Source organism: Anser anser (genome assembly GCF_964211835.1).
Source record: "Anser anser genome assembly, chromosome: 3".
Classification (NCBI taxonomy): Eukaryota; Metazoa; Chordata; class Aves; order Anseriformes; family Anatidae; genus Anser; species Anser anser.
This window is the reverse complement of record NC_139722.1, coordinates 63727054-63754206: the sequence shown is the minus strand read 5'-3', so window position 1 is coordinate 63754206 and position 27153 is coordinate 63727054. Positions and strand designations below refer to the sequence as shown.

At 43.1% G+C, this 27153-nt stretch overlaps 1 protein-coding gene across 3 annotated transcripts; it reads right to left on the bottom strand.

The window, feature by feature from the left end:
• Positions 1-27153, bottom strand: HECA (hdc homolog, cell cycle regulator). Of its 3 annotated transcripts, none has more exons than XR_014582251.1 (5): positions 26760-27153; positions 10608-11648; positions 7292-7446; positions 3330-4410; positions 1-247 (listed from the first exon to the last, which is right to left on the bottom strand). XR_014582251.1 is itself a non-coding variant. In XM_083830937.1 (5 exons), the coding sequence occupies exons 1-4, from the start codon at positions 27007-27009 to the stop codon at positions 4246-4248; spliced, it is 1611 nt and encodes a 536-aa protein (XP_083687063.1). In that variant the 5' UTR covers positions 27010-27153; the 3' UTR covers positions 1-3498; positions 4212-4245. The 3 variants fall into 3 exon arrangements, 2 of the variants coding, with proteins under 2 accessions (XP_083687063.1, XP_083687062.1); XM_083830937.1 differs by having other exon boundaries at positions 1-3498; positions 4212-4410; XM_083830936.1 differs by having other exon boundaries at positions 1-4410.

The window sequence follows — 27153 nt, the reverse complement described above, 5'->3', positions numbered from 1 at the left end:
TTAGGTGTCTGGTATTTATTATTTTTTAATACAGAGAAGTCACAACAAAATATTCTCTAACAACACACGCGAATGATATCATAACCAATTATTTTGATTTCATCAACATTCATTTTCTATGTACATATTCTTCCATCTGCAAAAGTGCAATCCAAAAATGTCTCAACAAGAAACCTTTACGGACAAGTATATTTTTGAGGTGTTTTCTCACCGGTGGCCTTACAACAGCATGTTTGTTCTCAGTTACCTGGTACAGCAAAATGAAGAGTACATGAGGGGGGAAAAAAAGAAAAGAAAAAAAAAGAAATTGTGTTAGATGCCTCCCTCGTAGGAATATTCCCTATTTTCCCAACTAATTTCATTATGAATACACTGCTCACTACTGGACACATGAATGCAAATAGACTATGAAATAGTCAATGGGCTATAGAGCACTGTAATTTTAATGTCTCTGCAGCATTAGACAGAACATGAATTTCAGCCTGCTCACGCTGGTAGATGTCAACTTATGTATCAGCATGTAAAAGATGTCTTCTGTGTTAGTTATGGTTATCAAAATTTACTTTTAAATGCCCTACTGATGGATGAATTCATTTACACATCCAAAATATTAAGTCTATCTAAATGCAAGCCTCTCCTATGGAAAACACTGTTAACTACTGGAAAGAAAAGCATTTGCACATGCAACTCCTATTACTATCACAAGGAGTATCGTGCATTTAAGAAGAGTAGAATGAACCTCCAAATCCAGAGGACTGTATTCTCGTTTACAAAACATACTTCAGGCACAGTTTAATCCAACCACAGGCCAGACTAAAAAGAACACACAGCATCAGAAAAATGAAAGGTAGTGAAGAGTAAACTTTAGCCAAACAAGCAAAGCAAGCAGCTCCCTACACTGACAAACCATTTCCCTTTTGACACATTTAAAAGCTCAATGACTACTACCAGTGCTCATCATGCCAGATAGCAAACCAACTGTTGTCTAGTTCAACCTCTTAAGTAGCCATTAAGTCCCAAAGTTCACTCTGACTTTGTACTTATGCAATGCCTAGCCAAAACTTTCATGGCCAAAGGGTGGGCCTGTCTGCTTGACTGGAGTCTGATGCATCTTATTAAAAAATATATATATATCTTTACTTGCATTGTGCAGTAACACAAGACCAGTTTTCAGCATCAGCAAGAAGCAGAGAAAGTATTCCCTATAAATTAGGGACAATTTACTTTAGAGGAAAAGTTCAGAGGAATCTTTCTCTAGCTCAGCTGGTTTCCATCGAGAATCATTTTACGGTACTACATGTGCTGTTAGCCTCCAGTTGAGAGATGTGCTTTGCAAGAAAATAGGCGTTTCCTCAAGTGGTAGTTAAGACTCACTTAAAATCAGAATTAAAAGGAAAAGGTGATTGAGAACTAAATTGTTGCCTTGGATAGATTTGTAAACAACTTCTTGTTGCTATTAAGACTTTAAACATGCTTTCCCCTCCTCACTTTCTCGGTCTGCTGCATTCTTAATTTTGACTTGAATATATTGTACAACCTTTCACATGTTTGTGTTTTTAAGAAGTGGCCAAATTCCTTTTCTCCACTTCTACTCATTCTCGATTGTCATACATACATACCTGGAGAGGCATCTAAGAACATAAAGAATTATAAATTAAGCTATATTAAGGAAAGTAAGTGAACAAGTATTTAGAAGAACTCCATATCCTGTTTCTGCCCTACCATGTGCATTGCAGTGACACCTCCCCTCACCAAATGGGTGAAAAAAAATAGGTACAGAATGCTACTATTTTGTTACCCTTTCAGTGTATGTGGGGATTAATACCTTAGGCTCAACGCATGAGTGACTAGCACTCAAGATCAAATGCTATATGTATTCTTTAATTTTTATCATTACAGGAGCTTTGTCTTTCTGCTACAAGAGTCCAACATTTGTGTATGTGATCTGGTACCCATGGTACTGCCAGACAACTTAACTCCAAACAACCCTAACTCCAACAGGTTGTGGAAATATACCATTGAAGGTGAAAGGCTCATCCTCCCCAAGTAATTAATTTGAATTATAACTTGATTGTTCTCCATAAGGGAAGTCTACACTGCACAGCTAACCAAGTTTTATCTGCTAGCTAACTTCTTCCAGCCCACGTACACCTGGGCCAGATCCTGCTTCTATGGCCAACGGTTACAGTGCTGGTGCCACTGTAACTGGAGCAGGCATAACTTGGTTTGTGATAGCCACACCAGGACAGTGTTAGAAGTGTCCCAAAGTTCTTCCCACAATTTGTCTTAAAAAGGAAACAGTTTTCCCCAAACTGTCACAAATAGACCCCCAAGGAACAACTGCACAAAACCCCAAGAATGTGCTCCAGACACAAACACACGGACAGAAGAGAGGACAGAGCAAGGGGAGAGCCAGTGATGTAGACTATCACAGCCTGTTAATGTCGCTGTTCAGACCAGCGGTGGTGGATCACCAACATAACCGTTATGAGATAGCCCAGTCCTACCCAGATGTGAAAATCATTAACCTGACTTAGCTGGCTTCTAAGGACATTACCACCCAAGTTAGCAGTAAGTGATGTGTGCCAACATAAGCCCTCTATGCAGCCTGAGTATTACTTGAAGAGTGGCTAATGCTTAAAGGAGCTAATTCTGCAGTGAAGACAGCCAGGAAATAAAACTGTGAACTTGGCATTTTTTACGCACAGAGAAACATGGATATTCAGTTCAAATTTCACGTGCACATTAATTTCTTAACTTAGCAGAAAGCGTAATTCTCTGTCCAGTATATGCAACACTTTCTTGGCTTCTGACTTTTCTGTTTTCCTTCCCAGAGTGTGCAGATTATCAGGGACATTTTTAAGATCATGATTTCAACGGATACACTCTTTGAGATTCTAATTTGGGAAAACCAAAAAAACTTCAGAAGAAACAAAAAATAAACCCACCTCATAAAGAGAAACAAAACCCATACCTCGAGTGACCGATCACTCCATAAACAACAAAAAAACTTACAAAAATCTCAGCTGGCTTTAGAAGCCAAGTAAAAGATTAACGACCTATTTTAAAACTTTTATTTATGTAAGGGAAAAGTTGGGAGCAAGAAACAAAAATTGCAGATTCTACAGGGCCAAACCCTATGACACAAATTCACTGCCTAATGCATTGACTACTATATACAGCACAGAGGCATGTAGAAAGTAAATACACTAAATTTGCTTTCTTAAAAAGTCTCCAAGGTTTTAGATCCTGGACTTACATGATTTTGAAAGACAAAGGTGCAGTAATTAATTGACTTAAAAACTGATGCCATGTGTCATACTAAGTACCTCTCAGCTCTTACTGGTCTGATGGCCCAGATCCCACTTCGTGGTCCTCTTTCCAAGCCAGTCACACCAGTCTGCAGTAGGCAGCAAAGCCTCAGTCCCAGCAGACACATACAAACATCCCCGTTCAGTTCAGCCTGTTCCTTCCATTTATCACAAGGTCCTAAAATATCTGTGAAGAAATACCTTTAAATAAAGCATTTTAAGATCTCCAGCTTGTTTTGGTATAAACAAATAACCTGACCGCTAACATTACAACACTGGTGGAAGCAGTACTATTGCCGTACAATCCGTCAGAGAGAAACACACAAACGTATACGGCAGGAAGACGCTATGCCAAAAAATAACTCAAGGTCACTTTTTCTAGCATAGATTTACATTCACTTGTCACATTATCTTAGTTTATCCCATCTTGGGAAACCTGAAAGAAAGCCCACTAAGACGACAGTCTGGGGCATGCTCCTGTGCCCACTGGGACCAATGCAAAAGACTCAATGAATTCAACAGCTACAGGATTATTTCTTTCCAAGGATTTCCCATTTCCACCAAGCTAGAGGGACAACAAGCCTACACAGTTACCCACTTTCCAACTGGACATAGTTCTCTGACCCATGTCCTTCTTACAAACTGTATTACAATAATACAAAAAATAAAACCAAATCATTTTAGCTGAACTTTACCCCACACTTGGGATATATTCAAAGGCCATTAAATTGGCATGCCTCCAACCTTCAGAGATCTCGTCAGGAGGATTCTGGTTTAACAACATGTATATATACATATTCATATGTATACAGACAAAGAAGCTGCTCTTTCAGTTAGAAAAGAAAGGAATTTCATCACAGAATGAATCCTATAAAAAGATATGTAATAAAGTTGAAATACCCATAAAATAGCTATTACTAAAGCAAAGCTTTCGTCAATAAGCCTCCAAAACTTTAAATGAAGAAAATGGCTTCACAAAGTGGTAGTCTAGATTTCCACAGTGAGGACACTGCTGGACGTTGCTGTATTCGGAGAAATACTGCATGCCAATCCGTACATCTATTACTGGCTTCCCACAGTGCTTACAGTTCAGTCGAGCCTGTGGAAAAAAAAGAAAACAAAAACACTTTTGAAATAACCAGATTCACCTCCATTCCTTGCCTTAGCTAAAGAGACACTCAGCCCCAGCCTCTGGCAAGGCCACAGCTTCAGTCAGGAAAATGACAACCATGGGGCCTGCCGGTAAGGATGTTTTTCACCCAGACCAGTAACTCACAGGCACGCAGAATGGTTTTCACGTGAAGTAACACCTACAGCCCAGCAAAGTCTGGAGAGCAAGTTATTTCCCACTCTGGCAGGAGGTACAGAATTTCAGACCTTACATATATATGTATAGGTTGTTTTGTGCTAGTTCACCTCTGAACCAATTCATGAGCTCATCGTAAGAAGTGCTGTCTCAATAAGCCACAAACGAAGCCCTGAATTGAGGAGAGAAACTTCACATTTGTGAAACTTCACATTTGTGCCATGCAATCCTTACCTTAGAGTTCCCACTGTGTATTTGTTTAGGTCTATGTTTGAACATGATCTCTCCTTGAGATGTATCAGCATTTTAATCTTTTGGTTTAACAAACGTATAACTTGATCTACTTTATCAGCATGGCATTGTATCACTTTAAATATTTATTTAAACATTTATAATACGTATCAGGTTATATAAACTTAACACAAACTATTCTACAAAATCCAGCTGAGACAGGACCAACATTAACTGGATAGGTAGAAGAAATAATTAAAGGTGAAGGGTGATGAGAGGCAGAGCTATTCATAGTCAGCAGTAACAACAGCAACAAGTGTCTTCAGGAGACATCTAGCTGAGATATCCAGCCCATTTTCTGTGCAGAAAGCAACAGGCAGTGTGAAAGCTCAGCAGGGAGTACGAAACACTCAGGAGAAGCAGGAGATTTAAGACCACAAAGGAGGTTAAGAGTAAAAACAGCAAATGAGCAGCGAGGGCTTGATCTGTACCATAGTTTAACCTCACAGCCTCACGTGCTAACGAAAGCTTCAGCTCTTCATTGAAAAGAACACCAAATGATTTTCTATAGCAACCTTGACTTAAGGGACTTTCTTGGGAGGAGGGGAGGAAGCAATTATTAAAGTACTACTGCTGTTGAGACAAGACTCAAAAAGAAACAAATTATGAAGTCCATAGATATCTGCTTTGCTTGAAAAGCAGAAATTCTAAGAAATGCAGTCTAATGGGGCATAGATTTATGGCAATTTTCTTAAAGTGTGGGTTTTCCCCTCGCTGGTGTCCAGCCCATCAGCCAGCTGCCATCAACCTGACAGTGGATGTAGTTCATTATCCTACATGCACATTCTTGAAGCATAATGAAATATTTTGAAATAAGGTATGAAATTATTCAAAACAAAAATTAGCAAGGCAATTCAGAGTTAAATTATATACCATATTTAAATGTCATTCCTCTATATGCAGAATCATCTGTAACAATAAGAGTGAAACAATGACGCATATTACCCAGCGATCAGTCGCTGAAGCTAGTGGTTTTACATTCAGATCTATTATTTACCATGTACTGTCATACTGTCCATTAATCATACAATTAAGACTCTTTTATAACGAGACCTTAATTCCTGTCTTGTACATTCAAAAGAAGCAATTCAAATTTAAATTTCCTGAATTTTACAGAGCTAGTAAGTTAGCATCTGTGTTTTATCTTTAAAAGTCCCTATTTAAAAAAAGCTGCAGTCTCAAGAGGCACAAAAAGGGAGGCATCTCTGCTTTTTGTTGCAGTCGTTAACAATGTAATTTTATCCAGTACCAGCAACTCCACTTGTCTTGTGATCAACACATCTTGGTAAAAATGTTAAATTTAAAATTAAACTGTGTCTCACATATTGGTAAAGCTCTATTAGAGACTGCTCTTGTATCGCCACATCTTCAAGGGCAGGGACTGTCTTCCTTTTAAGCCTCACTCAGAACTAAGACTGCTGGAGCTTAGAAATTTTACTTATTTTTAATCTTAAGAAATTAGGAGACTGCAAATCTTTATGGAAAGCATCCACAAAACCATGAAGTGACCATTCTTGGAATGTGAACATCTTGGCAAGGCACTTGCTCTAACCCAGTTACAAATCCTGTGTGTCAGGAGCCAGCCACTGCCTTCAGACATGCCAAAAGGGACCCCTGCGCTGCACCTACAAAAACAGCACCCGGTGCTATTTACACAGCTGCCTACCATGGGTCATCCCTACCTCCGCAACACAACTCTACTGAGCTTTGACGCATCAAACAGAAAAAAAACCTTTTGGATGCCAATGGTCCTGCTGCCTCAGGCGTGTTATGTATCTACTTTGGAGTAAACCTAGGCTCTTTCTCACCCAAGATATGAGGTGAGCACTTAACAAAAGCTAAGCTTCTTCAGGCTGTGGCAGAGTACCATCAGCACAGTCAATTGCAGCAAAGATTAAGGAGAGATGGGTAATCTCCAAGGACAAAGACTCTTAGACCTTTAGATTTCCTCAGCTTTTTTGCAATGATTATCTTATGACAGAACTCTACTCAAGCAACTAGAAGGAACTTGAATGCACATATCATCTGCTAAAAATGTGCAAATATTATTAAAATACTACTAGAATTTTACCTGATGCCAAAGGTAATGCTTAATGATCATCCCAAGCACCAGCTTTAATTGTGAATGCATTTAAAGGGGCTTTATTAAAAAAAAAAAAACAAAACTTAACCACTGACCATTACATTAGCTTTTGTCTAGCTATAGGCCTTTGTGCTCCATAAGTTAAGATAAAGGGACATGGACTCAGCTTTCTTGTACTGCACGCATAGGCTGAAAAAGAAGGATGGAGGAAGGGAAGGGAGGAGAGAAACACAAACCTTTGCTTTATTTATCATTAGTTGGAATTTCACGTTAGGAATCTTACTTATCTAGGATACTGACCTGACAACAGGGAGATGCTGCCAGAATATCGTAGGTATACATAGTTCCCAGCTGATGCCAGCTTCCATCCCACCGGGACTTGCACTTAATGCAGATAATTTTGTGAACCCCTTCTAAGCAGTCTACACAAACAGCATAGAGATGCATAAGCCTTCCTGTGGACAGGAAACACACTTCTTAAGGAGACTGTAACAGAAGATTAAAACAGACATTTCCTGCAATGTGTTATTTGCCCTTTAGTGTTACAAATCACACCTTATTAAAATCTTTTTGAAAAGGGTGAACGATAAGTAAAAGATGTTTCTCTGTCACAAATACATAGGACTTAACTGAAGCTATTTTCCATGAACGCAAAACTCAGGAACCAGTCATCATCCTGCCCACCCCAAACCCCATTCCTTTATTTGCTGGTAGACCTTAGCAAAGTATTTTGTAAAAGGAGTTGCTTAAGCTACATGAGCAGATGCCAGGTTAAGCTATGTGGTCAGCTGCCATTTTTCCACAAAGACAACTACCCTAGCTTCATCCCCACCCAACAGAAGTGGAGAAGCGTTGAAGCTTTTTAACAAGCCAGGCACAGACTCATTTAACAACTTGCCAAAATCTTTCAGCAAACAGGTAACTAAGGACCTAATACTCTTCGTGGAAAAAAGTAACAGCCAGAAGAACTTTCTTTCCTGCGCTTTTTCCTGTTGATTCATTTACAGTAACTATATTTAAAAACATATGTTACACATACAACTTTAACGTGCCATACAGAACTACAAATCTATCAAGCTCTCCCACGAACTTAGGTTCTGTACGAACAGTGATTTCGAAAACTGAGTTACACTGCCTTCTGTAAAAATCAAGTGGCTCAGACTTTAACACAAAATACTTTCTCCACAAAAAGGTCACTAAACTCAACAATTTGAAATCCAATATGCAAATTTCCCGCAAAACAAAATGCCTTACACAAACTACAAAGATCTGCCATCTAGATTAGGCCTGATTTGTAGTGACTAGTAGTTTAGAGTAGGCTTTAAGTGGACTGACACAGAGTATAATTCTGTAATATACCATATTTTGCACTGCCATACAAGAAAAGGTTACGTAGTAATGCAGTTACAAACAAAACTACTAATGCAACTACAAAACAGGACTGCATATAGTCTGTGCTTATGTTGGATTATGATTTGTGCCCTTTAGCATCAAAGGCCTGCACACATCACAATTCATAATTTAAGGAGCACGCACATCGTATACCTTTTTTCTAGTTATATGGAATAAAATATTAAAAATTGCTGACTAGTAACTAGATACTTTAAAGATAACGGATTGTTTTTTAACTTGTTTTCTTTTTTAAGCCAATTGTTTTAGAAAAAATGAGAAGGAAAATCAGATTCTACCTAAGATATATATAAACAATAAAGTTGCCAGCGTGAGCTGATAAATCCAGTAACTCCACATTGGGCTGTTCAGCTCTAGAGAAAGTGATGTGATGAGACTGAAGAGCAAATACAGTAAGCGCTGTTCCTAAAGCGAACAACAAGAGATTGGAGCCTTTCAAATAACTCCATGTGCTAAAGCTTTGTGTTGTGTAGGAAGACAAATAATTTTCCTGAACTGAAGTTCTGCTCTGCTTCTGCATATTAAGATGTTACATTTCCCCACCACTTGATTTTCACAATCCTTGCTATATAGGGAATGAGACTCCTGATATCTTAAACATGCCTGATAAAAGAAGTGATTTTCATTACTAAAGAGAAAATAACACCCTGGAACAGCACCCTTTCAAGTGTAATTTCATTTCAAAGCGTATTCCTGATAATAAACCATTTTACCCAGGACAAGGAGGTAAAAATTTTAACAATTAATTATTCACAGCACGTTGTCTGAGCAAGTTTTTCAGGTGTATCATCCAATGGGTAAAGAGCAATTAACTAAAATATAAAAAAAAATAATTCAGCAGTTTCATTCTTAGTGGCAAACAATAAGAAGTGGCAAGTTTCACTATTACTAAACCATCTATTAGCACTGATAAGATCACAAGCACATTGTGCATGTCTCCTCACAAAAGCAAATAAGCACTGTTATCTCACATAGGTATATTCTGCTTATCCTGGAGATTTTTCAGCTTGTACGTTTGTCTGTCACTTTTTCCCCTTGAAAATACATTAGGTAAGACAGAAACAATAATGTTAGCATGAATACAGTTCAGTGACTTAGTGCACTATGATTTAAGTAAAGGAAAAAAATACAAAGTTTGTTGAGCAAAGGAATGTTACATGATAGATATTATAACCATGCATGAGATAACAACATTTTATTGAAAGGAGAGAAACTTAAATGTTAAAATACCTCCTGCTAATGCATTCCCATTACACTTTTCAACATGTAATTTTATGTTTTTGAAAAACAAACTAGGAATAGTGTCTCTGACTTATGTTAGCCATACTGGCTGCCAGCAGACTGCAGAACAGACGTGTTTTGCCATGTACCACCTTAATCACTTAGTTTGGGACATATCTCTCAGGAAGAGCTGAGGCTCATCCCAGCCCATGTTTCGTTGTTGTTTTGTTTCTATTTTTCCTCTAGGAGGAGAAAAATGATACATGCCTTGCTCCCAGCTCAGCAGGGAGCTGGGACACGGTCAGGATGCTGTTCAAACCAGCGGCAATTTGGAACCAAATCTAAAGCCCCCACTACCTCAATGCCACTTCATCCCAGCATAATAAAAGCTTACTTTCACTATGTCTAACTTCTCCAGGCCACAGAAACAGTCCTTGCCAAGACTGCACTAACACATGCCAAACTATAGTCCTTGCCATGTTAAAAAAAAACACACAACACTAACCACCATGTGCAATAAAACGAAACCGATATTCTCTAGTCTGAAAGCAGATGAGAGGCACAACAGGCGATACAAATATGACTTTCATTGATGCTGCAGTACAGCATGCTTAACATAAAAAGTTGTTTAAAAGGCTGATGTATGTCTTGGAGCAAAACTCACAACACATAAATCAGTATGTACACACTGCAGAACAGGGTGGCTATAGTCTACTTAGAAACTAGATGAAATATCTGCTGGTTATAAAACCAAAAGCAAGGCATGGATCTCTCTACACATCTTTTGCTTTTTGTAATTCATTCCTAAGCATTTCAGCCTGACCCACATCATAATTTGGACATGACTCCAGCCTTTACAAAACTGCTCAAAAATGCAGAATCACGATGAAAATCTAAAATGGGGGGGGAGGGTGAGGAAAGATGAGTAAGAGAAAGCAGTCCCATCACAGAATGAAACCTAGCATGACTGACAGACAACCTGTACCTTGAAGGTGACAGGGAACATCATATTCAATTTCATCGTGTCTTGATGGGCTAAGGAACAGGGTTCCATCCACCAGCGGAAACTGTTCAAACACTGGCAGTGCCCTGTGGCACAGCGCACAGTTTACAACGTTCCTGTGGCTGGCGCTAAGAGCAGCAAGAATAAACTTCCGCAGGTCCTCCCCTTGGCCCACTTGGGCGTCATCTTCCATTCGCACATGGAAAGTATTCAATTTATGCCTGGGGATGTGAGTGAGAAGCTCAGACAGGTCGAGCCTCCTCAGAAACTGCACGGGGGCATCGAAGTGTCCCGATCGATGTGCTTGCAAACCGGCTGCCCCGTAATCGAAGTGCGCGTTCCTGAACATGCCCCCACCGGCCATGTTCTTCTTGTGTGGCTCCAGGTGAATGGCGTTCTTCAGGAATTCTCCCAAGTATCGCGAGGAACGGGGGCCACTGAAATGGGTGGGGGCAAGAATCGAGTAGCCGGTCGGTGGGGACTGGCCGGGAGAGACGCACGGGGAGCGAACCGCATAGCTCCCGCCAATGACACCCTTCTCTTGGGAGTTCTGCCTGTCCATCGAGTGCCTTCGCTGGATGTCGTGACTTAAGCCTTTCTGCGGCTTGTTGGCTGGCCTGCCCTTTTTGGCCTCTTCTGCTGACTCCGCCATGGACCTTCCTGTGCTCTTCTCCAACACGGACTTTTTCTTCTTGTCATCCTGCATCCGTTTCACCTGGTACCAGTCAGTGTCTTTCTTCAAATGACCCTGCCCACACCGGCAGGAGCAGAAGCGGAAAGCGAGGTCGTATCCCTTCTTTGTCCACATGTTTTGGCGACACTGCTTTTCGTTCCAGCTCCTCGCTCTGCCGATGCAATTGAACTGGACAAGAATGCTGCTCTCCCACTCGTAGAAGCACTGAAGGTGCATCCAGGTGCTGTAAGGGCAGTGCTCGTTGTTGCATATGACCTTCTGGTAGTCATCCTTCTCAAGGTCCACTGGCCTTCCAAAGCTACAGATCAGTGGAGTAGCACAAGGGGCTTCTGTGGAACATAAAGCAGACATATTAATAACAGGCTGCTCCTGGCCTGCACATGACACTACTCATGTAAATGCCGTGCCAAATACAAACACGAGTTCTTACGCATGATCCGTACTATCAAAGAGCCCAGAAGCACCAGGTCTGGGTCAGAATAACAAATAATCTTTGCCAAAAAAAAAAAAAGTACACAAAAGGAGCTATAGCAATGAAGGAAGAAGAAAACAAAAAGACAACACAGCTTGTTCAGCACTCAAAGCCGAAGCACCTCAGAAGCATTAACCCTCCTCAAGGCTCTGTGGACACTGTTGCGAAGGCAAGCATTAAGAAATAAGGAGAAAGCTTTGTGGACGTTTCTGGAGGGTTGCTTTGAAGCCTGAGAGGCAACACGGGAAGAACACACAGAAGTGCTTGTTTGAAAAACAAGCAGGATATACAGCTGGGCTTTGCAATCATAAGGAGAGGCAGGCATTGATCTTTTCTTTGGGACCGAGCAAGAGACGATAGATAGCGAGAGAAACGGGAACCACGGGACTTTGAACAGCGAGACAAACAGGTCATGTTTCTTGTACAGGAAGGAGGTCCTTCGTTATGTTTTCAGGATATACCACCACTACTGACCTACCTGATAGCTAAACTTCACAAACCAGATAGTTCTGTAACATAAAGACCAAACACCACGTGGTCTTTTATGAGCAAAACAGCAGCCTTTGCTATATCCTTGAGCAAAGAACAGACTATTTCAATTCTCTCCCTGTAACAGTATCACCTACACAAAGATGTTCTGTATTTACGACCAAGGACATTTTCTCCTCCCTCACCTGAATACCACAGATTACAAACTGCTCCAACTTCTGACTGCATCGGCGCAGTTGGAAGGCACAAAAAAAAAAAAAAAGAAAAAAGGAAATTCTCATTGGGACTTTTTACTGGATCTTAAGTGAGTCTAATTCTCACTCCAAAACAAGGTTCTCAGATGCTTAGTCAAATATTACCAAGATTTCTTTGTATTTCTACCGTCTTACTTCCTCAAAAGACACCGCTCCAATAGGACTGGCAGGCTGCCTTTTTACCTCTGCATTACTGCATTCAAACAATCACACACTTCTTTAGGGTTTTCCCCGGTCAAGTGCTGCCTCACCCAGCGCAAAAGGCTGCCAGGAGCTCCCGAATCCTGCTTAGAGCTCCAGGACTTGCGAGGGAGACACATGGAGCCTCATTGCAAGAGCCTGCTGCCGACTGGGTATTTTTCCTTAGGATTTCAAGCTTCTACCTGATAAAGGGGAAAAAGAAACTTCAGTTGTGTTGTTCTTAATCCAGCTTGTCACTGCTTGAGTGAGTAATACAATGTAATCTGCACTGGGGTAACAGGTTTTATGCTGTTTCCTTTGCTGGTACTCAAGACGTTCAATAATAGGCACACAGCAGCAACTCAAAGTATGTTTTGCGACAACAGGTCATTGGCATGCTAGAGTTTTTGCCCCTTTCCAAAAATGCTATAAGCAAGCAAACAAAACACCTTCAGTAAATTCAAGACCACGGAAGTTCTTCAGACTTATTTACCCAGAACACACAGGCACAAGGAGTACAAGAAAATTTTCCCAAGCTGTTCCCTGGAACGTGCTACATCCTCATCTCATTTTTCTGCCTCTGCTTCACATGCCAGAAACAGCACAGTTGCAAGGAGAACTTGCTGCAATACCCTTCCTTCAGGGACTGACTATAAACTGCAACAAAGGTGCGTTCCCAAGAACGTTCTCCTGAAGCAAAAAAAAAAGCCTATTTCAGTTCACAATACTGACTCGTTCAGTCATTCAAAAGGAAAAGAAGACAGATTACCAAACTGGAGAGAACAGTGCTAGTTAAGAGAAGCATTGCCTTGGGACTTTTTGGAAGTTCCTCCTATACAGGCGACATGATATTCCCACTGCTTGTCTCAGGTCTCTGAAAAGCCTGCTGAGAACAGGCAGGCTTTGGGATGTCATTTGAGAGGCATGAATTTTATTGGCAACCAATGACTAATTTTTCCTCCGTGTTTTTACTCTGTATTATTGAGCGTAATGTCACTGTCTAAATGCAAAAGTGAGTAATTTATCTACTCTGAGTCAAAATCTGTCATTTCACCAATTCACAGAGTTCTCCATCCATTCTCCCAGACCGTTACCTTTGATTCAAGTCACACTACGCCACACCAAGCATCTCTGCAAAGTTTTTCGTTATTTGCCATTCTTTTATCACACTTAAGATCTGAAAGCATAGTTTGCAATAGTAGCATCCGATGCAGTTTATCTCAGAAAAGTCAGTTAAATTGAAACCATTCAAAGCTCCTCATCGAAAGTCAGATGTGCAGCAAGATATGAGAGGTACCACTACGAACAGTTCTCACTATGCATTTCCCACATTTATCTATTCCGGTACATATTCATTTCCACCACTGCCAGAAGGCAGGAAGAAAGGACATGCCAACAATCCACTTACGCTCCCCCTGTGTTTCAGAGTGTAAATGTTCTAACAGTCGTGCATGTAATTATAGCTGACAGCCCAGAGAGTTACTACTACACAGCCACGTCTAGAGAATCTCCAGTTAAGAATAAAGACTTTACACTTGTTCGTCCATACCAGCATAGTTAACCAACTAGAAAATAAAAGAATTTCATTAATGAGACTTTGAACATGGTTCTGATTTTGGATGGAAAAAATACTTGATCTCCAACCCTCTAAGAAGTTTACTGCCTCTTTGCCATGTGGACAAGAAATTAGATTAATAAAGTAGCTGAAACGCGGGGAAACAAACAAACAAACCAGTCTGTGTATTCCACACAATGAATTCACAACTATTTGATTATAATAATGTTCTGTATGTCTAGAGGCTCTTTTAAAGTGTGACTTTCAACAGATTCTTCCCCTTTTTACTGGTCCATCACCAGGACTGTAAAATGTGATCTTCTCCAGCTCTTCCTTGAGAACTTAAAGCTGTCATATTACCTGAGAATTTGCTACCTATCATAACTATGAGGAAGAAAAACATTCAATTTTTGAACAGCAATGTCTTTTTTTTTCCACATTTAAGTTAATTAGATAACAACTTTATCAGACATTTCCTCACCTCATCTTCTACCCACTCAATGTAAATTAGCTGGTCACACAACCATCATAGCAGAAGCAAGCGTAGGATAGCCAGAAGACAACAACAGAGCAAACAAAGAGTCTTCTCCCACACAAAAGACTCCACCAAACTGCTAAACAGTGGAACCGAAGTCACCCTGGAAAACATCATTACCAAGACAAGCAGCTGTTCCTTACTAACATCTTCTGGGAAAATACCTGAAATTTCACTGCTGTCCCTGCAGTAGCACAAGAACCACTAGAAAACCAGCAGGTCTCTCTACCACGTGCCCACACTCCTGCAGCAAGAGTAATGACAATCTACTCAAGGCAACCAGTCAGTTTTTTTTTTTCCCTGCTTTCACTGACACAGGTTTATTATTACAAAGTCCAGTAGTTTTGAGAAGATCTTGATAAAAATGCTGCAGTATTCCCACAACAGAATTTGGAGTGCCCATTACAGCTAAAGCTTTCAGCATTAGGTCCTACCAATTCTATACCATCAAACTATCTAAGAAGGCAGAAAACTCCACTAATTGGAAACCGTACAGAAATGATCAAGCCAACATTCAGCTCTGTCTAATATTTCAAACTTCATCAAGTCTATTTGTGCAAAACAGAGTCTTCAGGACTGGACATCCCTTGCAAACTTCTCTCCATTCATGTCTCACGAAAAACATGTCCCTGCATAAAAAAATAAGTAAGAAACAGAAAGCAAAGCAACTTTTTGTCAAACTTTACCAGCTCACAGGAACAGATAAGTCTTAGGAGCAGAAACACCAGCATTCAGATTACTTGGTATGGGATCCACACTAGCAAATGTGAAGAGCTCTTCCCATCAATTCACACCCTCGAAAGTGCTCCGCGTTATTTAATCAACATTTTATAAATGAGACTAAGCGCTTATTACGGAATTACAAAACTTTAAACATTCTCATTATCAAGCCCTTCTAGTTCCAATCAATTAGAAATGAATTTTAAGATTATTCCTCAAAAAGACAGAGGTAAGATCACTGTACTCATGTTTTATGGTAACTGTACTGCAGTTACTGTCAAGAGCGACCCACAATAAGCCTCTTCTGTGTAAACAGAATTTCACATGAGCCAAACTGCCCATCCACACATGGCAGCCCCAAGCTGGTTTGTCACCTAAATATAAATAGACTCCAAGTAACTAACACTTGTCAGATTTCTGGTTACAAAAAAATAAACTTCAGGAAAAATTAAAGGCTAACAGGTATCAGGGAAGCATCCATTCTCCTAGCAGACCCTTTTGAAAGAAAGCCTAACTGACCATAAAAGTACCTCTATTTTACCTTTCAGTTTCAAGATCTCTTTCACAGCCTGAGAGAACAAAACACGGCAGCACATAGTTTTGTGCAGCAGAACAGCTTTGGTGTTTAGAAACAAGTGTCCTGCTGTAGCGGAAAGGCTGCTGATTTGGAATCACAGCCGCACAGTGACTCTTCCAAGAAGTTACAGTTCCACAATAGATGTTCTCTCATACTCCTCTGTAGTAATTTTGATCAGTAATTCTGAAACTAGGCGTATGGAGCAGCACATACATGCTCTCTAAAACAGAAATAACAATATTCCAAACAAACATACATCCGAGCAAAGATAGCTCACTGCTTAAACAAGTTTATATTTTTGACAGAACTTCCATAAAATTAACTTTTCTTTCAAAAACAAGAGCACGATGGAAGACTGCAGGAGCTTGTTTGTGTGTTTGGCTTTTTCTCAGATTTTCCGTTCAGGTTTAAACATCAGCAGAAGTCAGGAACACAAACAGAGGATTGAGATAAATGTCCTTCAACATGGAACACATCAACCTGTTTCTACATTAAAAAAAAAAAGCCTTTAAGACAGTATATGAAGACCACCCTTGCCGTATAATGACACAAACGAAAGCAGCAGAATAACAACTGTCTGAGGAACTTCTCTGGTGAAGTAAATGGAGGAGAATGTTTACTTCTGTTTACACACTCATCAGAAAACCAAAGATGCAACCAGGCTCTATAGCCTCGGTTTTGTGACTGCTCTCATTTGTTCTAAATCCCAGATGCAGATGCCTGAAGCAAATTTTGCTCTTCCCCCCATGTTCCCACATTACCCATTGTGCAAGCACCAGAGACTTTCAGTCAGTGGACAGAAACAGATAATTATTTCCTGTACTCTCCAGCGTAGGTTTCAGCTCCCCTCCCACGCTTAGGATCGCTAGTAAAGCTCAAGGGTGGTATTAACAACGTGAGGCTGGGGCAGAGGAAGGAGAAGTGTGGTGCTGCTGGAAGAGGCAGTCCTATTATCATTTTAAAGCAACTGTGAGGAGACAGTAGGTTTTTATGGATCTGGAAAAAGATATGTCCAAAAAAAAAAAAAAAAAGCTTAGGTCTTGGCATTGAGTCAGCTGTAAGACACCTACTACAGCCTGCTTTTGGTCTACCGTCACTCTAGCACCTCACCATCTACACCACGGACACTTTGCCAGCACATTACTTAGGCTAGAAAGGATACCTGTGGGACACATACATTACACTTTAACCTATATTACCAGCTTCACGTGAACAGGGCTCTCTTCACAACCCTACACATCCAAAAATTGTTCACTCTGTCAGCCTGAACCGGAGTTGAGCCCCATCTGTGGAAGGCTACACCCCACCAACCATCTGCATGAATCTTGAGAGCTTCTCCTACCATCAGGATAGCTTTATTTTAATTGAAGTCAGACAGTATTATCGTGCTAATGCTGTAGTGCAACTATAAAAAGAAAAAGAAAAAAAAAAGTAAAGACACAACAGCAATGAAACGGGCTGAAAACTTGTATTAATTGCCCAATATGTCTGCTCTGGTAAACCTTGAAATATAATCTGACATGCAAAAGATTACCAAGAAGTGACAAAAGGGTATTGCCATATGCATAGAGCTAAGCAGCACAAATCATACAGCACTTCAGAAACGATCAGTCACCTTCCTAAAAGCCTGAACGCAGCAGGAAGAATACACTGGGAAAAAATGTTTCACAAGTAGATTCAAAAGGCAGGCTTGGATGTTCAGTGCAGCAGCAGCAACAACATATAACAGCAGAAAAACAGTAAGAAAAGTCTTTCAAAACAGCTTGGCTCACTGCTTGCATTGATAGCGCTCACTGACGATGACTGATGCCTATCCAAAACTTCTTAGGCAATCTATGCAGACTGATTAAGATTAAAGTTTCCAGACCTTCTCTTGAAGGGAGGGGAAGAAACAGGACAGCAGTATCTGCTCAGCCACCCAAAACATAGGCTTTTTGTCTCACGAGACTCCCTATAACATTCTTGGAAAGAAAAGCCAACGCTACAAGGCCATCTTCAGCGATCGGCAGAGCAGGACAGCGCAGGCTGATGTTTCACCTGGCACAGCATAGTAGCAGTGGTCAATATTTACACTTGGAAGGGTCTTAAAGAGAATAAAAGCCATAAGCAGCCTGGCTGTACCTGGCAGCTCACCCAATGGGCAGGATGTCAGAAGTGAGTAGTCACATGAAGTAACCACCTTCCCTTCCTCAAGGGAAGATTTCAGGTAAGCTGGAGTTACTAAACCCTGGTTCAGCTGGAAATTCAGATGACAGGAGTCCTGGAGGGTGCAGCAGAGGCTAGAACCACCTCCGTGCACTTCACGCTCAGCCTCCAAAGGCCTCTCTTCCCTCAGAAAATCTGAGGAAGGCCTAACCACAAAGCAGAGGAAAGAGGCAACGGAAATCATGAAGGCTTAAGTCGTACCTGTCACATTAACACCTTCTAACTTGAAGCACAGCCAGAACAAATGCCTGTTTATGAAATCTGCGATTAGCACATGATACACGGTTGGTGTTATCTATGGCTCTCACTCAACCACCCACTCCCAGTTCAGCCATCACATCACCAAAGTCAGTCAGGAAATCAAGAGCAGCACTGTACAAACCAAGGACAGGAGGCACCTACATCAGCACAGTAGCTTTGCAGTTTGCTTGCACAGCCATCTGCGCTCCAAGCTGGACCAACTCTGCCTACACAGCTGAAACCCATCATAGAATTCATATGGTCTTACAGAAATTACCAAAATCTGCAAGGTTATCATCATCTAGCTAACCTAGCCAAATTTTTCCATTTAGTCATCAAAACACAGAACAACTCAGTCGCCAGCTTTGGCTTAGGATGTAGAGAGTCTCCCTGCACAGGAAAAATCCTGCCCTGACTTGATGTATCCCCTCAGTCCAACCAAAAACATCACCAGTTCACCATACCAAGGGGAACAGACCCCTCAGGATAACTAATGCCAACGCACTCCTGATACTACCATGCAAATCCTGGGTTGGCATCACCAGGCCAGGTAGGGAGCAGTCCTCTGTACCACAAGCAATTGTGCCAAGGTCAGGAAGACTCCTCGCACTGCTCCATATAGGGTGGATGTTTATGGTGTCCTCTATCATGGTGAATGCAGAGATTGGTGACTACCTCAAGAGCGGTGGGCTTTAATGTCTTCTGAACCTTAGCTGTTGCTTTGTCCACACCTGAATCATAGAATCATCCTCACAGCAAAGCATTTCCACCGATAAATTCTTTTACTATAGCCTTACAACAGCCTTCAATACCTTGAAATGTTACAGTAAACTCACCCTCGTGTCTGACGAAACAGATATCCTAATAACTAAAGTGGACTATAATGCACCTACCCTGGCAAGTTTTCAGTGCCAAATTCCAACTTATGCTGGAAATAAAGGGATAAATGTGGCAAGGCAAGTGAAGAAGTAGGTGTCTTAATACCAAGCACAGACGTGGACTGGATTTGCCCAGAATCAGAACCAGCTAGCCACAAGGCCCTGCCCAAATGCACAAGGAAGGTAACAATAAAGGGACAGAAGGCTGAATCAAATGGTATTGTTTCCAGCTTTAAGTCTAGGGGTGTTTGTCTCATTGGTCCATACTTTCCAGGTTTCAATATGACAGTATTTTTATTCTCATGTAAAAGGCTAAAGAAGCTGGTAGAAACTCAGTGGGAAGCTGGGGATGCAGCCTCCCTAGCTGCTGCATCTAGCGTCTCGGCAAGACAACAGCTCCGGAGGTTGGAGCTGTCACTTCCAATAGACGTCTCTCTCGCGATGCTGTGCTGGCTCCCAGCCCGGCCTGTGTGCCACCTCTGGCACCCGCGCAGCACGCAAGGGCCTCAGCTGCACACCGCTCCCAAAATGGTATCCTGGAGCACAGCAGCGCAGCCGGGGAATGCCAGGCACACTCAACAGCCAGGCTCTGACTGAAGCTATCTCCTCTCCCAGCAAGCATTCGAGACGGGAACAGCAGCAATATCCCACTCAAGCCCTGGCAGGAGGACTGAAAGACTCTGCCATCGCAAGAGAGAGAGAGAAAGATAAAGGTTAGAGTGAATGCTCTCAAGATAAATGTCACTAAAGTCTACTGGGAAATGCCAGTGCTCTGCTCAAAATCCTGCCAGCTTTCAAAACGGAATTATCCACTCCAGTGACTAGATTACTACTTCAAGAGGCCTGTTTGAAATTATTTGGATTTCTATGCAAACTGTTTAAAGAAAGCCCATGCCCTACTAATGCTGTTGTAATTCAGATACCTTGAAGATTAGCTGGATTACCTTTCCCTGAGCCATACGCAAGGTTTACCTCTATTTTTCCTCGCATGTGCTGTAGGAAGAAAAGCAGAGAAGGAAGGATGCCTGCCAGTCTTTATGCTACTTTCATATCAAAGGATGTGTCAATATGCAAGGCTGAAGAAAACTTACAAACGTCTCCCAGGACTAGAAGCTGGTTTGTCACTGCTTGTTAGATCACTGGGAGGAAGATACGGGATGAGTACACACAAAGTCAAGCAATCAGTTCAAAAACTGTGTTTCCTCACATGGAACCTAACAAACGTCAAGCATAACCCTTACTCATGTAAGCATTATGCTTCAACCAGTGACTGATCACATGAGCACAATGCAGTCGGGCCCCGATACCCATTCTGATAGCAAGCAACTTAAAAAAAATTAAATGTGTGCTTGCTTGTATGAAAGGATATTTATTTTATTCAGCAACACCATAGACATGATCCCATTTGCAAATGCCTTGCATTTGTCACAAAAGGATGTAACTGCACAGCTTTAAAAATTCCAAAACTAAGATAAAGTGCTTTCAAAACCAATCTGCATTGATAGAGACAGTGGAATTTGCATTCAGCTGATTTCTGCAGTTAGAACTCAATGGAATTAGGAAGAAAAATGGTTCTCCTTTACAAAGTGTGTACGAATTAGATTCTGACACTCACTGCAACCAAACAGAAACCTCATTTTCCAGGTGGCTTCACCGACATCAGCGGGACTCCCTCCCTCAAGCTAAATAGTAAGGAGGTTCCAACACCCAACATCACTAGACTGCCAAACTGGAATTAGATGTTATATGCAGCAGGGAATATTCATCAGCAAATACTAATCCACACTTATATATTAGAGTGATTCATGCTCTAAAAATACATTTTTTAATTGAATACTGCACCGGCAAATCTTCTGGCCCTCTAACTACCCCACCTCCAGAATATAAGTGGGTTTTTTTGTAAATCTTACTGGTTGGCTGGTCACAGCTTTCTATATATTAGTCACCCTAGTGCTGAATGATTTGCTTTCTCCATACACTTGTCTTATGTTAATATTTTTATTTGAAAGTAAATCAAAGCCTTACAAACTTGTACAACACAGGCGAAGAGTATGCAGAAGCCCAGCTGGCCATTTTAAAGCCAGGTACCTAGGAAAAAGTTCTCTAGAGATCTCATATGAACATGAGGATATTAAAATACAGTTTTTAAGCTTCTTGGAGAATTTCTTATTTGAGAAGTTATAAATATTCAACTCACTCTGGTACAGAGTACATCGTACAGAGCAGATGTATACTCCAATACGCCCACTGCATGAAGTGTACCTGCTGCACATCTCTCAGGAACACGTCATTTACGAGGAAGGCACATTATAATTTTAGCTGTGTCCTTCTGGGGTCTGGTCCTCAGCAAGGCGATCCACAGGGGGTTCCTGATGGTAAAGGCAGCCAGACCAAGGCAGAAGTACAACTGGGAGGTACAGAAGTGACCCAGACAGCCCAGCCCCGTCAACATGGGCACTGCTCACACAACCCTTCAGCTGGCACAGCACAACGACGTCCCAATGGGACCTAAAACACCCACCTCCATCAGCTCCCCCCCGCCCTTCCTCCCCTGAAGGGTTTTCATGACAAGGATTCTGCATAAATCTGCACCTGGCAATTCCACCACACATCCTACCAATTTGCAATTTAAGGTCTCACCTTTGCCAGTGGGGAAAATGCATGAACTTAAGCACACTGTAAAATAGCAATTCAGAGACAGATATACTTTTTTTTTTCCCCTCTCAACTTTAGTTTAGTTGGCTCTAATGAACCCTATGTTAAAGGGGAAAACTACAGACATGGAGAGCAGACAGCCAGATTCTCCTTTTCTCTCATCTTCTCATGGCACCAATGCTGGAGAGACGAGGACACGGGAACAAATCAGGAAGATGCTAAGGTAGGGACCAGCAAGAGGAGGAAAAGGACTTGGGTCTACTGGATAATGAGACCAAACATGAACGCAAGGCAAAGAAAATGGATGGAGCAAAGAATTTTAGGGCCAGAAACAACTGTATGAGGGGTCTGGATCAAGAAGTTTATAGGATAAAAGGGATAAAAGCTAGACTGGCAGGAGCTAACGAAGTAAAAGTGCCCAAGCTCATCAGGGCACAAATGGAGAAGGAATTTGCCATTCAGAAATATCAGATCTGACATAAACCCTGTGGACGGACCTTCCTCTGCTGCTGCTCAGAGCAAATGATCCACAAAACACCTTGCCTCCCCACATTCATTTATGCCTGTAGATGAAGATTACCAACTACTGCTATTGCCAATTTCTGTAACCCACAGGGCTGAAGTCACTGAGGCATAAACCAAGGTAGTTACGGATGTAATTTTATATGATAGCTGAGATTTTCCAATTTGATTAAGAAAACTAACCTAGAAAATTATCTAGAAAAATACAACTTTATTTGGAATTCAACCGCTCTGAAGACAAAAATCTACTTCTGAAGACAGGAATCTAACTAACGAGGCTTCCCACTAAACCAAATTTCAGTTTCCTTGTGCATTACGACGCTGGTAAATTAGTCCATTAGCCCGCCATGACCTGCTCCTTGTTCAGCACAGAATATAGATGTCACTTTGGTCAAGAAAAATTGAGCTATCATATAGAAAATTTCTCCTTGCTCTGAGGGAAGATGTACACATTGAAATTCTCCAGGAAAAGAAATGGGAAGGCACAGGAAAAGAAGCAAGAGGAAACAGAGGAATGGAAGGCACAGCTACAGAGCGAGAATGCTCATTGTGGCCTTCATCACAATAGCTGCCAAAAGTTGCAGTGCAACATGGAGAAGAGTCATCACATCCAGTCAGTATTTATGCCCCATCCTCTCAACCCCCACCATCCAAAATCAGACTCATAAGCCTGAACCCTTCTGCTGACTTCCACCACAGTCTGAGCTGTAAACATGCACTAATTAAAACATCACCAAAACAAAACAAACGGGTGCCCTCCTGGGCAGAGGAAGATCAGTCTGTGTTTCTCAATCATCATGCCAAAAATTGGCTGACACTTGGAGGGAAAATTGTATAAAGCAAAAGTTTCCATAATGTAAAAGAGAGCAACACCTTTCTGCTGTAAAGGGCTGCTATAAGAGCAGCTCTGCGTAACGCAGCACCGCTAGTCCCGGCTGCAGAGGGAAGCCCAGGAGAAGTTAAAATTTCTGTTTCATTCTGGCGTTTGGACGGGAGGCAGAAACAATATATGGACCACAAAGAGAACAATGAAGACTTACATAAATAAATAAATAAATAAATAAATCTGAGTCACTGTCCCTTCCCCGGATGAAGCAGGGTCCTGATGTGACCATGTAACTAGACTGTCACACTGACATCACGATGCAAAGCCAAGGCTCGCTTGGCCCACAAGGAGCAGCATAGGGAAGAGCCTCCCTGCACCCAGCACACTTAATCCTCAACACAGATAATCTCCCATGAATAATCGAGAGTTGACTGTGTACAGCAGAACTCTATTAACCTCACAACTCGCTGCAGCAGGCCGTGTCCTTGGTAAACTGCTTAGTGATCAATTAACCGTAAGCACACAGCCTCTTACAAACATCTCGAGTCTGGTAACGGGATACTTGCCTCCAAGGCCCAGCTACACTACACAGCTTCATTTCGGATTCATGAGTTTTATAGACAAGAGGGAACCTATTATCATCATCTAGTCCTTTCCCTGCACATGAGAACTGGATTCCCAGCCTCGCTGCATGACAGGAGCCACTTTTTCTTTCATTTCCTGAACCAAACCTGTTGAAAGCTTTGGATGTCTCAGTAAAAATACAATTTACGAAGCTTCCAGCTGAGGATTATCTGATGGGCGGTAGCCTAGGTAAAATAAAACTAGCAACCACACCTACTCCTCCAGCCTTTAGGAGTACCTGAAACGAAAGATAAGGCTAGACACAGTGACAAGTCACAGATCAGGTGCGCTCACCAGGCGCTTCAAGTAAATACCGAAACCAACTTCATACCTCTGTTGTGAGGACAAAAAAAAAAAAAAAGGAGCAGAGGTATAACAAAAGAGACAAAGATGTTTCTGACCACTGAAGTCATGAGGAAGCAGGAAGGGAGAGAATAAAAAGCATCTGAACTGCATGAGGTTCAACCAGTCCAAGTGCAAGGTGCTGCACCTGGGCCGGGGCAATCCCAGACGTGCACAGACCGGGAGAAGAATTCATTGAGAGGAGCCCTGCAGAGGAGGACTCTGGGGTTCTGGCGGACAAAAAGCTCAACATGAGCCAGCAGTGCGCGCTTGAAGCCCTGAAGACCAACTGCATCCTGGGCTGGATCAACAGAGGGAGCTTGGTGGGAGATGGTGGAGGGAGGTGATTGTGCCCCTCTATTCTGCCCCTGTGAGGCCCCACCTGGAGTGCTGCGTCCAGGTCTGGAGCCCCCAGCACAAGAAGGATGTGGGGCTGTTAGAGTGGGTCCAGAGGAGGGCCACAAGGATAATCAGAAGGCTGGAGCACCTCTCCTATGGAGAATGACTGAGGGAGCTGGGGATATTCAGCCTGGAGAAGAAAAGGCTCAGGGGAGACCTTACAGTGGCCTTCCAGTACTTGAAGGGAGCCTACAGAAAAGATGGAGAGAGACTTTTTACAGATAGACATAAGACAAGGGGAAATGGTTTTAAACTAGAAGAGGGGCGATTTACATTAGATGTTAGGAGGAAATTCTTCGCTCAGAGGGTGGTGAGGCACTGGCACAGGATGCCCAGAGCAGCTGTGGATGCCCCATCCCTGAAGGTGCTCAAGGCCGGGCTGGATGGGGCTTTGGGCAGCCTGGCCTGGTGGGAGGTGTCCCTGCCCATGGCAGGGGGTTGGAATTAGATGGTCTTTTAAGGTCCTTTCCAACCCAAACTATTCTATGATCTCAGGTTAGCTCTTAGAAATGCAACTCTGACTTCATAGAAGTCTGGCAAGCTTAGAGTAGGGATGTGCAAGGCACCTGGGACACTGTCTCAGAGGTGAAGGCAGAAAACCTGTCCCACCAGCAAGCCGTAGTGCTACGTGTGTTCACTGCAGAACTGGTAGCACTTTCCGGACACTGCATGTGGAACATGGCTTTGTGCTCCCCCCACAAAGCATCCACACCTGAACGCACCATTTTCTGTTGTGCTTTAGAGAAAAAAAAAATTGGGAATGCCATTTCTCCCCACCTCAAAAGACAAGCCAACACACTAACCAACACGGTCTTGTGCAAGACATTACCTGCAAAGTACACGTCACTGGACTGAAGTCATGATAAAAATGCTCTAGAAATCACAGAATTCACACAGAATCATCTAGGTTGGAAGAGACCTCCAAGATCACCTAGTCTAACCTCTGACCTAACACTAACAAGTCCTCCACTAAACCATGTCACTAAGCTCTACATCTAAATGTCTTTTAAAAACCTCCAGGGATGGTGACTCAACCACTTCCCTGGGCAGCCCATTCCTCCAACTCCTACTAATTTCTATGGTGTTTTTTTTTTTTCTTTTTTCCCTTGCTCACTCACTCAGAAGAAATAGACCAAAAAAAAAAAAAAAGAAATTCTAAGCATTCTCCATGACTCTCCGGAGTAAGTAATATTCTCATAAAAGCAGTCTGGCAAAAACCTTATGAGCCGAAGCAACGCGTAATTAATCGCTAATATTCCTAAGGAAAAGTTTCCATTAAACGATACGCGGGAATTGGACATCTTGAAAACTGTAGTAGGATTCTTGGAAAGGATTCTTCATCGACTAGCAGCAGCCAGGCAAAACTACTGCCAGAAAATATAAAGCCAGTCGTAGCTACCCCTCGCAGCTTTTCCAAAGCCTTTGATTTGGGAGGGGGAAAAGGCAAGACGGGGAGCTCTGCGGAGCTCGTTGTAGAGCTAATGTCGGACCTGAGAATTCTCTTTTTTGCTTAGCAAAGGGCGTAAGGAAACGCTTGCCAACCTCCAGTTCTGGCCTTAAATACCGTTTTGCAGCAGGGCTATCTCCGAGCACGAACAGCAAAGCAAGTTTCTGCAGGATAAAACCTTACCGAACCCCCCCCCCAGCCCCAACCAGCCCCCGACCGAAGCGGCAGCACAATACCCGGCCCAGCTCCGGAGCACACCGCCCGCGGGGGGCCGGCCGCGGCGGCATAAAGCGGGGATTGTTGCTCCGGGCGCTGCGCTGCCATTTCCGCACCGGGCGCTGCCCACGGGCGGCCGACGCCCGCTGCTGCCCACCCGGCACCCCCCGCAGCAGCCTCACCCCACCTCGCCGCCTGCCCCAGCCGCCCGGCTCCCTCCGAGCCCTCCCTCCCCTTCCTCCTCCGCCCGCCCGGGGCCTGCGCCACGGCGGGAGGAGGCCGCGGGGCCGGGCCGGCCGCTCACCGCTCTTGGCGTCGCCGCCCGCCGCCGCTCCTCCGCCGCCGCCGCCTCCGCCGCCGCCGCCGCCGCCGCCCGCGGCCGCCGCCGCTCCTCCGGCCCCGCCGCCCGCCGCGGCGCCGCCACCGCCGCCGCCGCCGCCTCCCGCCGCCGCCGCGGCGCCGCCGCCGCCCGCCGCCGCCCCGTTCTCCTGCTCGTCGCCGCTGCTGTTGGCGCGCTTGTTCTTCTTGCCCTTGCCGCCCTTCTGGTTCGGCATGGCGGGCGGGCGGGCGGCGGCTGCGGAAGGCTCCGCCGCTACCTCCGGCTCATGGCGGGGCCGCGGCGGCCGCCCTGCGCTGCGCCGCGCCCGCGGTGGGCGGCGGGGCCCGGGGGAGGGAGGGACGGGGAGGGGAGGCCGAAA